Below are 13587 nucleotides of genomic sequence, written 5' to 3'. Positions count from 1 at the left end.
GCTGCTGCAGCCGTACTTTTCAGATTTTTTTTTAACGCAAGAGATTGTAGACAATTGCTCAGATGAATGTGTGTGTCAGGTACTTCTGCACAAAGTTTCTAATGACCTGAAATGAACCATTTCAAACATTAATAGTGAACACGCTGTGAGTCAGTGTATGGCTGGTAAAAACGATCAAATACTTAATGTTTACATTCAAAATACAAAACAATTTAATATACAACTGTTTAAAACAATGTAGAATGTAAAAACAACAATAACCACATCTGTAGACCTGATGGTGGACAGTGGTGGTGGGTGAATGTACAGAACGACAGTAGTTTGCCAATCGAAACGCATGCATAACCAAGCACAGTTATACACTTTGACGCCCACCGTTAAAAGTTTCTGAAAGTGGAAAAGAGCTAAAACATTTTTATTTTCATCAAAATTATACATTTTAATTTACAGGCCCTTCCAACATTAACTTAAAAAATGAAATCCCTGCAACAGGAGACGAGTCCCGCTGACGAGAAGGATCGTCTGAACTGAAGAATCGGACTGTTTTTGGCAAGGTTTGGTCTGAAATCACAGTATGATAGAGGAGCTGGTCCCATGCTGTTAAAGAAGGGGGGTCACTAATGCTGTAAAAAAAAAAAAAAAAAAAATAGATTTAAAAAATGGTTCTGAATATATGGCCATATACTCAGTAAAAGAGACTAAAAAGAAATGACTGAGCCAGTGAAGGATCCAATGTCACTGAGTCCATGTCCATCTTACAGTCAGAAACTTTAAAGAAATATATTTAGTTTAGTCTCGTTGAGGGAAATCAGAGGGGAAATCTGCTGGTTGGGTTTTAAAACAAGTGTGTATTCCACTTGAAGATTTGGGCGCTCAGTCAGTGCTTGTTGTTCGTCTCCTCCTGGCCCGAGCTGGAGAGGCCGTTCTGTGGTTGGGTGGAGCCGGAGCCCAGGCCGTATAATCTCCCACAATACTTTGCGTCGTCAATGTTGTCTTCGAAGAAGAGCTGAACAGAACAAAACAGATTACAATTAGATGAAACCTGCTGTATTATTAAAACTCACCTTCCACATGTATATAAGCATCCGAACTCATCACGGGTGAAAAGACGCCTGTGCATATTTTACATGTCCCACAAAATGACTTTCTTAGTGTGATGCATTTCCTTTCAAAACAGGAAGTTACAGTGTATAATTTAACAGTAAAAACACCGGTGAGCAAAGCACCTCGCTCCAGTTTCTTATAAGAAGCAGTGAATCTCTAGCATGGAGGAAACGTTGTAACCGATCACACCCGCACGGAAGAGGATTAGGGCCAAAAAAAACGGATTTGAGTTCTGTGAATAAAGTCAGATTTCTCAGTTTCACGTGATCCTAATCCTTTTACGGACACCTCAGATTGTTTAATCTCAGGTGTTTAAGATATTCATTGTAATTAAGACCTTCAGAGGGCGCCCTTCAGCACAGTTAGCAGTAAACAAAGTCTTCAGGTAGTGGAAAATGCAAAGAAGCTGATTTTAGTGCAGATCATGTAAAAATAAAAAACAGTTTTAAACCCCTCAGCATATTTGTGTGATTGTACCTCTTTCATCCTGAAGAAAGCCATGCCGGTGAGAAGAGAGTCAGATCCAGCTTGATGCTGCCGCCCGATCCTCTTTAGCTCCAGCTGGTCTGCTACTTCCTGTAGCCCTCCCTGCACAAACACAAGTCAGACGGCTCAGGACTTGTTTTGACATGATTTGATCTCTTATGTACAAGTGGAGCTGCTGAGTTAAATCAACAGCTCTTGTACGGTTTCTGCAAAATGACTCCGTCCACCCCCGTATATCTGTGCATATTATATTTCTTTGTATTGCATTAGTATAATTTTAATGTATTTGTATTATGATATTATGTCGAGCAGGCCTCTCCCATACTTTTAAAATTGAGATGTAACGATAAAGAAATCTTGAATACCTTTAGGTTCTTGCAGCTCTTCATCAAGTACTTTACGTCGTAGATTGCGGGAAAGAACAGGTTGAGGATCTGGAAGAAGTCGTGTTCTTCCTCAGGGAGCCGTGTGTCTGTTAGGAGCTTCACCAGGTAGCCAAAGTCGTAGCCGCTAAGAAATACAGAACAGAGGGATTTGAGTTTAGGATGGACTGGATATTGTCTTCAGAAATTTATTTTTATAACAAACAATAACATTACATTTAAGAAAGTGGTGGTCCCAGTTCAAAACAACTGACCTGTGGAACGAAAGCCACTTGACATTTTCACACAGCACCAGACCAGATGTCATGAGGAGCTCAGCAAAGTAGAGTGTGTCAATTCCTTCTTCTTCGTGTTTTTTAAACTGGAGGCCGGAGTTCTGGAGCAGGTCTATGGAGTCTTGTGAGTACATGTCTTCTCTGTGATGAGCAACAACAACAAACAACAGATATTCAGGGAGTGCTATCATCAAGCTCAACCATCAGCTGATTAATCTTTCAGGTAAGGGTGGATTTGATTAGAACGTGCTAGAAGACGGTCCGCCTACGTGAGGTTGAACTTGAAGTTGAACTGCCACGTCGTCGTGCCAAGAGGATAGTCTCCGTCCTCGTTCATGAAACTGAGGCCGAGCTGGATGATCTTCAGGAGGTCGACGTTACACCTCAGCAGCTGGTACTGGTAGTCTACTGTGCTTCGAAACTCACCGATTGGCCGGACAACCACTCCAGGGAATTCTGTGTCCTGATGAAAAATAAAGACATGAACATAAAACTTCCCCCTTCACTACTCCTGCACTGTTATTGCTCATTAGTATGGGATAGACAATATTCACTCAATCACTGGAGAGGACAGCAGTCTTGTAATACAACTTGTTTCCACTTTGCCTTAAACTTCAAATCACACAATGCCATGTTTTTTTTTTTTTACAGATTAGCTTAGTCTTAGTCTTAATGAATGCAGTGATCATTACTATGTACAACAACAAATGCTCTTTAACTGCCCATCTCTTACCATGGCAATAAAATTGTAGCTTTGAATAATTTGCCGGATCTTCCTCATTTCGTCCTCCACATTGCTCGCCCAGACTTCACAGATTATCTGACTGGAATCTGTAAGTGCGGCTGGCATGTTGGCAGGTCGGGAAGAGAGCTAAAAGCCCAACACTCCTGCAGCACTTGTGAAGGGGGCGAAGAGGAGGCAGTATGATGAAGAAAGACAACTCTGGGAGAGGATACAAAAGAAGGAGTTGGTGAATGCATTTGAAACTCACTGCAGATAGTACCACAATGCACACACAACACACAAAAACATTGACTTTAAAATCACATCCGACTGAGGAATACGTTTTCACTACAACAAATGTCGAGTGATATCGTCGAAGTTGTTTTACTACATCAGGTAGATCACCTAACTTAAACTAAAGCACTCTGATCCTGCAATAACACCTACCTTAATGAAAGTTATGTTCAGTTTGTCTGTCTAAGAGATGTGTTGATTCAGCTTTATAGTCATTGTATAGAGTTATACTGAGAGGTATTCTGAATAGTTAGCCTCTACACTTATTGATTTAAGGGGCATTTTGCTTCTTCAGTAACCACAAACACACTTTGATACAATGCCTTGAGAATATGTATGAGAGCTGATTTCCCATTCAAACGAGCTGCCTTTGTGTTATCATGCCATGAAGTTGAATTAACTTCATCCAAGTTAGCTAGTAGGGCTAAGTAGTCCAAGTTATCTAACAAAATGACACCAAATAATACAAATGTTCCTCTGAACGGAAAGTCTTTGAAAATGGGTAAACGTGTTTAACAACTAGGGAGGCTTTAGTAACTGCAAAGTTTGATATGACATTGATACGAACTAACGACGTTGCAGCGAGGGACTGGAGCACTAGCTGAGGGGTTAGCATGAACGGCTAACGTTTACAAGCTAATCCTCGCGTTATCGAGAAACACCGGAGCAAAGAATAAATTAAATGGCTCTGCTTTTCCACTTTTCAATATGTCACAACAGCTACGCACACTTGATACATATCAGCATGTTACTGTGGAAAGTATAAAAGTACATAAAATTAGGTTTACCTCAGAATTTCCTCAACGTAACCTGCCAAGCTAACTGATAGCGCCTCTGTTGTTCTTCTTCTTCGCTTTCTCCTACCCCTGCTTCTACTTCTTTGTGTATATTGGCGGGGCGCAATTACACGGTAAATGTGCACAGCGCCACCTACTGCATTGGATATGTAACGCCATGAAAACAGATTCCATAGAGGCTAAATTAATACATTTAGTTTAGTAGTTTTTAATTGTTTAGAGCTTGTCTGCTCAACAATGGCAAATACAAACCTCAATATAGTTGCTTATTAACGTATACAAATATTAAATATTTACTGGATATAACTGTTTGGTGGACTGCGAAGGTACTTTAATCAATGAGCATTTCTACTAAATACTTGTACTTCACTATATTTTAGAGGCAAATGTTGTACTATTTATTCCATTACATTTATTTGAGAGACATAGTTATGTGTTACTTTACAAATTACGATTTGATATAGCCTACAAAACATATTAGTAGTATATGATGCATTGTTACAGATTAATCCAATAATAATCCTCTCCTAATTTTCATCATATTTAGAACTTTTACTTTTAACACTTTAAATTTAGCAAATTATACCTTCATACCTTTACTCAAATTACGTTTTTAATCCAGCACTTGAACTATTGAAATAACACTTGAAATATTATACACTAGAATTATTATACACCTAAATATAATTGTAAATGTTGAATGTGTCATGGGGCAATATTCAGCTGCCATATTAACAGCCTCCACTGCAGGGATTTGTTCCTATTCAACCACAAGAGCAACAATAAGGTCCAACACTGATGGGTGATGAGACCTGGCTTGCAGTCAGCGTTGGATGGAGGTTTCCCAAACTGAAGGCACACACTAAAATATCATTGTATGCTGTAGCATTAACATTTCAATTCATTGCAGCTAAATCAGGAAAAACACACCCAGACCAAAACACAGAATTTTAACCTGTTATAACTTCCACATTGATTGACACGTCTTTTAATAGACAAAACTAAAACTAGTCGACTAAATCTGTAATTTACATTTACACACAAATCACAGATTGGGCCTATATGAAAGCACATTTATTTGAAAAGCATCTCAAATATCCGATATACACAATACAGTATATTGCTCGAAAAATAACACTGTACATGCCCACAACACGCCGCTCAATATCACAATCTTCCTGGCAGATAGAAGCTCCTTTGTTGATTATTAAACACCTGAAGTTTCATGAATAATGAATGAGATAACAATAAAGAGTGGAGAATAGAGATTACACAGAGCTTTGAGTTGTATCAGATACATCAGGGGTTGTGTGTCATTTTTGGTGTTCTAGAGTTGGCAAAAGAGAGTAGTGATTTGCACAAAGAGCATCACTGACAGATGTATGGATGCCTTGTATTTGCAGATGACAGGAAATACTTATTTAAAGCTAATATTGTGGTACAAAACATGTGAGTATACCATGATACCACGGTCGTCAAAATCTAAAAGAACAATATACGTTGTGTTGGATATTCAATTAAATAATTCAAGGCTTCTAGAATCAGCCAGAAGCCAGTTTGCATTATAAGGGAGGTTACACGTTTAGGCCCCAACACTGTCTGTTTGTCCGATACTTCTCAGCCCCCAACTGCTCCAGGACCAGTGCTTTAGAGAGACATGCATAGAAAATCATCTATTCTCTGTGCAGTAAAGAGAAAAATACATTAGCAATATATCTTACTATTTATTATGAGACAAATCCATCCTGCATGTTGCTTTTTTTAAGTGTTCTCCAAGGCAGATTTGAGATTTTAAAGTTTAAGCTTAAGGTCGGAACTTCTTCTCCCCCCCTGGCAGTGAGAGTAATTGCCGCCGTATGGGAGAGACCGCAGCAGTGTGGCGGGAGCTAGGTGTCTGAAGTGGAGGCTCCAGATGAAGAAGAATCTCGGCGTTCAGAGGAGAGATTTAAAAAAAAAAAAAAAAAGGACAAGTGCTGTCAGATAGTGTACATGTTAGAATAAAAGGAAGAACTAGTCGCTCCCCGTTTAACAGAAATACTTCTCAACCCTGTGCTTCCATCAGCACATCTACTGTGCTCAACAAGTGCACCAGCAACGCAAGAAAACACTGTTTAACAAAAACACACTTTGCCTCCCAGGTGTGAAATAGATTTGTTTGTCCTGAGAGCTGAAACCCAGACATAGTAAGAGCCGACGCAGACCATGTTTTATAAAAGTTTTAAAGATGCGTCAGTTCTCTGCTGTGACGGCAGCGACGGAGAGCAGAGGGTCAGCGGGTCACTGCTGAGTGGTTTCAGCTCTCCTCTCGATGTGGGAGATCTCCACTATGGGCATCAGCAGCTGGAAAGCATCCTGGATGTAAGACGCACTGTTGGACGCCTGTGAGCAAAAAGAATAACATGTCAACGACAATATCATTCACTCAAAATCATTCTGAAATATTCCTTTTAGTGCCTGTAAAAGCCCGATGACACAAATACAGAAAATCCAACTGCTGGACGTCTTCCTTCACATGATATTCAGGCTCAGACTTGTTTGCAGAGCTACTAGAACTGATCTTGTGTTTACTGATTACAGAGCAAAACAGAAGCTAAAGATAAAAAAGGTCCAAGAGTTGACTGGGAAACTGTGGAAAAGTCATTTTTGACACTTCTTTATGTATTTCAAGGAGAAACAGACCCATTACACAGGCGACAAAATGAATTCAGTCACACATTGCATTTGTATCTCTAGTGTGTGTGATGAGAGTGCTGTAGTGCTCGGACACAAACCTCTAAAAAGACTCCTGTTATCAGCGGGTTGAGGACGTCTCCCTTCTCGTTTGACTGTAAAACAGAAGGTTTAGATCACATGTCCCTCTCTGATGAGTAAACAGCAGCAGTGATGTGTCAACACAGAGTTAAGTGAGAAACATCACACTTACCCCTGCTGTTGTTAAGCAGGAAGTGAACTTCTTGGAAAGCAGAGAGATTTCTTTACACAGGACGACGGTTAACCTGAGCACGGACAAAACGCACACGCTTACTTAAAGTACAGATGAAACTGTGACTTTCTACATTGCAGCTCCTGCAGTGTCTCCAAACTGAAAGTCAAAGTCGTCTTACTGTGACAGAACGCTGGGCTTTGTGAGGCCGTGGGAGAAAAGGATCATCTCGGCCAGTTTGTGGAAAAGCTCGATGGATCGAGCCGTCAGCTCCGCCAGACTCCTGATGGCTGCAGCATGAACCTCCTGACAAAATGTAACACACACACACACACACACACACACACACACACACACACACACACTCTGCTGTGACATGAAACCACATGCAGAGGAAACTGTGTGGACTGAAACATACAACATCATCCAGCTTTACAATAAAGTGCCTGAAGCTTCTACGGCTTTACAATCTCTCAGTAAATTAAAAGTAACTTGTCACCTTAAGTATTCTGATTAAAGACGACAGCACTCCCACGCCTTGTAACAAAGCTATTAGTTTAAAATAAGCAAGTAAGTCTGATCGTGACTTACAATGATTTCCTTCTTGGTAATGTTAAGTATGATGAGACCAGCATACCTCTACAGGAAGTGTTTTCTCTACTTCTTCCTCTTCCTTCTCTGTTCTGCTCATGTCGGTGATCTGGCTGCAGGTGCTCTTACAGGCCTGTTGGACGTTAGAGAACATGGTCAGCTGTACTAACACACACACACGCACACACGCACACGCACACACACACACACACACACACACACACACACACACACACACACACACACACACACCTTGCTGAGTTTGTCAGCTGTGGCTGTGACACTGAGACCCTCCAAGGCCTCCGTTATCTCCCTCTCAAACTCTGAGCCGTCTTCATCTGGAGTTAGAAGTGTGTGTTACAAGTGGGACATTAACTGTGGTTTATATGTCGCTGTATTCCTCTTGCGGTGCAGCCATTCTTTAAAGCGTTTGACAGAGATGTTACCTTTCTTCTCGTCCACTTCCTCGTCATCAAACTCCACCAGAGAGAAAGAGTCCTTGATGAGATCCAGCTCTTCTCTGAGCTGAAGCAGCTCCTCTCCTGACAGAGTGGTCAGCACTGACTTCACCTGCAGCAACAGTCACACATGTGAGGGTGTTATCACATCAAATTGATCTCAGCACGTCTATTGATCCTCAGCAGGCGTCGTCGTACCTTAGACTCGCTCTCTCGAGACAGAATCTCCAGCGCCTCGAGGTGTGACAGACCCTGAAATTCGTCAAACAGCATCCCATAGTGAGCGACCAGCTTCTTCTCGGATTCTGAAAACTCTTTTTCTGCAGTCTGCAGCTCCTCCCGCTCCTTCGCCTCCCTCAACACCTACGAGATGAAAGAGATGAAAGGTTGAGAGAGAGTGGGAGAGCTACCCGTCAGACAATCAGGAGTCAAAGTAGTGCGAGTCAGCGGAAGTTTATTTCTGTTTTATGCTAATAAAACATAAACATCAAGAAAGAACGCTCTTTAGTCATGACCCCGGTCTGCCCACCTGAGACAGCGTGGAGTTCCTGTTCATCAGCCTTTTGGTCTTCTTAAAGCCGGGATCACCTTCTGATATCACATCCATCGTCTTCTTCCCGATGAACTCCAGAGCATCCAGACCGCCCGATAACACCGTTTTCCCCTGAGAGGAGATGAAATAAGACTTGTGTCGTTTTCAACTGAAAGCACAGAGTCGTGCTCATATTTACCGTCTTGGACCGTGTGTAAAAGATGAATCCAATTGAATTGGCTTGAAAAAGTGGCGCGGAGCTGTAATAAGCAGCAACCGACTCTCAAGAGCTGTACGCTTTTGGTTCTGAATGTTAGAGATGCACTTAAGAATGTGAACTTCCTCCTTCCAAGGAACAAAACACCGATGATATTTCTGCTTACTGTGCTCTGGACGACGCTGGTGAGCGACGACAGCATTCCCATCGCACTTCCCATCGCCGCCGATCCATCTCCCGCCGCTTTGTCCGTCTCACCTGCAGGAGGAGAAACAAACACGATGCGTACTGTTATACAAGGCTAACACAATATGGAGAAAATGTGTGATAAATTGACTCATATTCATATATGTTTGTGTACAAGACGGGTAGATCCATGATGATTGGAGCAGTTAACACAGCGTACAGTAATGCCTTACTTTGCTCTTTCTGCTCTTCCTCAACTTGCGATGAGAGGTCGGTTGGACTGGGGATTCCCAGCGAAGTCTCTGCCTTCTCGATCACCTGAGTGAGCCCTTGGCCTGGAGGGACAAAATAGACAAGCAACATGTAAAGTATAGATGTATATTAAGTGAGTTCCCTAACTTTTGTATTATAACAAGTAATACACATGCATGTACACACACACCTACATTTAAAACATTACATTGAAGGTTCATAGATCTCACATATCTTCAAGTCTGCATTCTTAACCACTAAAGCTTTAAATAAACACTTGTAATGCTACGTTGCATGCTGCTTTGTTTCAAATGAAGACCAAGGCAAGACAAAGCGTAAGCATGCGATTAGAAGACGAGTAGAAAACTGAAAAGATCACGATGCACATTGTGTATATCACACAGAAAGATCGGGTTGGTTCACTACTCACCGACAGTGGCCACAGTAGCTGTCGCTGTGGATAAGATGGTTTTCCCCCAGCTGCCCCAATATCCCCAACCACCCTGAGACACAGTGGACTCACTAGGTGTCTGAGAGAGAGTAGAAGAGGATAGAGAGGGTGAGGACGCAAGGAGTATGAGGGAAAGAACAGAGAGAGAGAAAGAGCAAGAAACTGAGGTTGTAAATGAGAAATAGAAAGAAAGACACATCACACAAAAAGAAGTGACCTTTGGTATGACACCGGGGTTAGTGGAGGATTATCACTAACGTATAACACTTGCAAAACAAACTGCAGCTTGTTTAAAAATCACAGTTAACCCCTTATGCAACACATTGTACTATTTAGTGTAAGGTCAGGAGGTCACTAGATGACCAGACAGATGATTGGGAAGGCATTCCCGCAGAAGTCATTTACCCTTTTTAACATTATTTGTAAGTTTTGTGGAGTATAAACAATCACTTTCTCACCGGTGCCTTTGGCGGCTGCTCCTCTACTTTCGGCATCTCCTCAACTTTGGCTTCAGGTTTGACATCTGGTCTCCTCCTGGCTTTCCTCGTCGGGGCCACGTCAGTCGAGTTGTCAGGTGCGGTCGGCGAGGAGGCATCCTGAATCTCTGGTGTCACCTCTGCGGCTGGAGCCTCTGCGGCCGGAGCCTCTGCGGCCGGAGCCTCTGCGGCCGGAGCCTCTGCGGCCGGAGCCTCTGGAGCTTCGCTGTCTGACATCTTAATGTTTTAGTACATAGCCTTTAAAGTGAAAATATAACAAAGGATAAAAACAAAAAGTTAATGCAGAGCTGGTTTGTACTGAACAGAACTGAAGACAGGGTTAGCTGAAGATTTTACGATTTCGAGGGTTTTCTAACACATCACATGACGAAATAAACAAATGAGACTCTTAAAGTGTCCAGCTTAGATGTCTATGGAAAAAATCCAATCATTCCTCCACTGTTATATCAAAACACTGTTACTTTGTAATGAAATGCTGTAATTCACTGTTTCGGTGAAACCACTTTCCTTCAATCAGTGGTATCATACATTTCCCAGAATGCATTTCAACAACACATCACGGAACAGCAATCAACAACTCAGCTGTGCAGCTGGAGAGAGTTTAAAGTCCAGTGTGGGATTTGTAAAACTCATTCTGCAACAAAAGGGGTCCAAATCACACAAAAAACATATACTGTATACACAAACAGTATAGTACCTCTGTGCATGAAGCAAACTCAATAGTAACAAGAATTGATATGAGGGGGTGTATTACATAAACCTTAAATTCAGTCCCATATGCTATTAACAATCGGTATTATTGTAGTATTAGTATAATTGCTATGCATGCCTTACTGTGAGATGCTAGTGCATTTTGTAAGCTAACCACTATTTGGCAAAATGACTAGGAGTAGCCTAAGATTTGTTTTATCAATATAAAGCTGTTTCAATAACTATCAACGTATTGACACATTGATATACGTTTGCTACGAACTCACCTTTTCCCTGTCAAAGTCTTGATGCTAGCCGTTAACCTCACCACCAGCCTGCTAACAGTTCCCTTCGCCAAATCAACAACACATAGGTTTATCGTCTTTACTTCGGTTTCTACACGTTAAACGCCTTTTAGTTGTCCAGTTAACAGTTTAATGCTTGAGGTTTTCTCCATTCTTGTTGTCCAACAGGATTAGCCACGTCACATTTTGTTTTCACTGACCAGGTCCAACAGTTAGCCACACTGAGAAACATCCGGTTAGAATTTTCGAAATAAAAGTAGTAGTTTAAAAACATTGAGTTAAAACAAATACGGTTTAAAATAAATATGTTTAAGTGGGAATCTGTCTGATGAAACAAATTAAAAGGCATCCCAAATGTATTTTTGCAATACAATTACAGACTTCTGAAAAGTTTGGTTTAAATGTAATATATATTATTTGATTATGATTTAATTTTGAAGGGCAACACACCGTGCTACCGGTCTCTTTCTAGCTCTCGTGAGCTAGCTTGAAGCAAGGATTACCCATCATGTAATGTAAATACAATCAAAACAGTACTTCCGGAAAAAGCAAAATAAAATAATTAAAACTTCCGGTGAAAAGACGTTTAATAATTCTCAAAAATAAAAGGTATTGATGTTAATTTTTTTTTTTTTTTACCACTTTAGAAGAACACCTCATTTAACCAACACTCTCCACATTTAGGACAGAGACTTGGACCCTGGCCCGTTCAAAAATAAATAAATAAATAATGAACCTACACGACTACATTCCTTTTTGAGTTTTTAAGATTGTTCTTGTTTCTTTATTTTCATGTCATGGATGCCGTATGTAATAAAAAGTGTTTTTGTTCAGTCTCTCTCTCTTTGTAGCTGTATGGTGTATTATGTGAATACATAGTGTATGTGCTAAAAACCCACAGTATTGTTTTATATCGCGCGATAAATAAAAACATTGAAGTGAAAACGTGTTTGTTTAAGTGACTTTATTTTCTTGTCGACATGTAACCGATAGAGATTTTGCTCACAGCGATTTTGCTTCTTTTATCAGTTTACTTTTTACCTTTTGTATTTTTGTTATTTTGTAAGCTTTTTGGAATAAAGCCCTCTTTTTGTTAATCTCCTCGTCTGCCGTCTTGCATTTGAGTCCTCACCTTTTCCCCACCGTGACACAGATACCCTTTTATTTTAATCTACTGCCTCCTTTGACCAAACATCACTTTAAAGCTCAGGCTATAAATCATTTCTCATCTGACACCTGGGTCACTGCTCATTTCACAGAGAGGTGACAGACGTTCAAGTGCAAATGAGATTGATCTGCGCAGACACACAGACACTGAGTTAACCAGGAGTTTCTGTCTGATCTGTTTCTTTAGGGAGGAATGATTGAAGCTTTGGACACAAGCTCCTCCAGGTGCCATGACCACTTATTGAAATGTACTCTCATCAAAGGGAATGTGAGGCTTGCAATGCTCTGAGATTGACCAGAAGTTCCTCTTCTTTATACTTGAACCCTGACAAGCAGACACATCAGGTGGCTCCAAGACAGAAACACATGCAGTCTTTCTGTCTGCTAGTTCACCTGATGTATTGTTGTTACTTATTTCTACCATAGTTGTTTACTTATTTTATTGCACGTGCGTTTGTCTCCTTATTTAATATATTAGCTACTTATTTTATTTTGCATTTCACCTGCACTGTCCCTTTGCTGTTGCAATGTACACATAAAGGGTTTCTGATTCTGAGTATCCATGTGACAGAAACACATAAACAAGTTTAACAATACTTTATTACAAGTAGAACAAGTAGTAGTAAAAAAAGTAGGTACAAAAGTAGAATCAATGAAATGTACTTGAGTATATAAAAAGTAAAAAGGCTCATTGTGCAGGGCAAGAACAAATGAAGTTGGCCATAATGACAGATTCTGCCAGAAAGAATTGTACTAAACTATGCTCTCCCTGAGGTTTCTTCCATTTCCTCCTTTAATTATGGGGTTTCTTTTAGGAAGTTTTTCCTTGTGCGATGAGAGGGTCTGAGGACAGAGGGGGTCGTATCCTGTACAGTCTGTAAAGCAACATGAGACAAATGTGTAGTTTGTGATATTGGGCTATATACATTTGATTTGATTTGAAAAAGAAGAAAAACTTACTTTCTTAATAGTTTAATGAAGGGGCCGATAGCCCAGACTGGAGAGAATCATTTTATAAACATGTTCACAATTCATATTTTGTGTAATTAAAATAATGTGAGATTCAATTTCCACTTTGTTTTTCTTCTTCTTTTATTTATGGTCATATAATTATTGATACAAAATATGACCAGACAAACCAAAAACAGGTATATCAATCCCATCTCTCTATGTGTGTCCTATACTGTCCTTTGTCCTCTTCTCACCTGAGAGAACCAAACACATGCTTCTGTACTCATTCACAAGGATAAACTCC

General features: G+C 40.5%; 2 protein-coding genes across 3 annotated transcripts; both read right to left on the bottom strand.

The window, feature by feature from the left end:
* Nucleotides 1-188: 188 nt before the first annotated feature.
* On the bottom strand, nucleotides 189-4193 carry cnot8 (CCR4-NOT transcription complex, subunit 8). The gene is made up of 7 exons (XM_029448150.1): nucleotides 4055-4193; nucleotides 2982-3191; nucleotides 2518-2711; nucleotides 2228-2389; nucleotides 1956-2100; nucleotides 1582-1692; nucleotides 189-1006 (listed from the first exon to the last, which is right to left on the bottom strand). Exons 2-7 carry the CDS (start codon nucleotides 3096-3098, stop codon nucleotides 878-880), a joined length of 858 nt encoding a protein of 285 aa, XP_029304010.1. The 5' UTR covers nucleotides 3099-3191; nucleotides 4055-4193; the 3' UTR covers nucleotides 189-877.
* An 842-nt stretch (nucleotides 4194-5035) lies between these two features.
* fam114a2 (family with sequence similarity 114 member A2) lies at nucleotides 5036-11385 on the bottom strand. 2 transcript variants are annotated; one of them, XM_029448968.1, is made up of 15 exons: nucleotides 11148-11385; nucleotides 10318-10407; nucleotides 10132-10287; nucleotides 9653-9752; nucleotides 9204-9305; nucleotides 8951-9042; nucleotides 8565-8699; nucleotides 8234-8398; nucleotides 8024-8147; nucleotides 7830-7915; nucleotides 7624-7710; nucleotides 7168-7292; nucleotides 6987-7059; nucleotides 6835-6888; nucleotides 5036-6442 (listed from the first exon to the last, which is right to left on the bottom strand). In XM_029448968.1, the coding sequence occupies exons 2-15, from the start codon at nucleotides 10384-10386 to the stop codon at nucleotides 6341-6343; spliced, it is 1470 nt and encodes a 489-aa protein (XP_029304828.1). In that variant the 5' UTR covers nucleotides 10387-10407; nucleotides 11148-11385; the 3' UTR covers nucleotides 5036-6340. The 2 variants fall into 2 exon arrangements, with proteins under 2 accessions (XP_029304828.1, XP_029304827.1); XM_029448967.1 differs by having other exon boundaries at nucleotides 10132-10407.
* Between the last annotated feature and the right edge of the window lie 2202 nt (nucleotides 11386-13587).

Source organism: Cottoperca gobio, chromosome 14 (genome assembly GCF_900634415.1).
Source record: "Cottoperca gobio chromosome 14, fCotGob3.1, whole genome shotgun sequence".
Classification (NCBI taxonomy): domain Eukaryota; kingdom Metazoa; phylum Chordata; class Actinopteri; order Perciformes; family Bovichtidae; genus Cottoperca; species Cottoperca gobio.
The sequence above is the reverse complement of the archived record's forward strand: the minus strand, read 5'-3'. Positions and strand labels throughout refer to the sequence as shown.

Coding starts and splice junctions, on each gene's coding strand:
- fam114a2 (XM_029448967.1), bottom strand. CDS start 10,386: ATGTCAGACAGCGAAGCTCCAGAGGCTCCGGCCGCAGAGGCTCCGGCC. Junction 9,753..10,131: donor AGCAGCCGCCAAAGGCACCG/GTGAGAAAGTGA, acceptor ACTCTCTCTCAG/ACACCTAGTGAGTCCACTGT. Junction 6,889..6,986: donor CCTGCTTAACAACAGCAGGG/GTAAGTGTGATG, acceptor TCTGTTTTACAG/TCAAACGAGAAGGGAGACGT.
- cnot8 (XM_029448150.1), bottom strand. CDS start 3,098: ATGCCAGCCGCACTTACAGATTCCAGTCAGATAATCTGTGAAGTCTGG. Junction 2,390..2,517: donor AACTTCAAGTTCAACCTCAC/GTAGGCGGACCG, acceptor TGCTCATCACAG/AGAAGACATGTACTCACAAG. Junction 2,101..2,227: donor AAGTGGCTTTCGTTCCACAG/GTCAGTTGTTTT, acceptor TGTATTTCTTAG/CGGCTACGACTTTGGCTACC.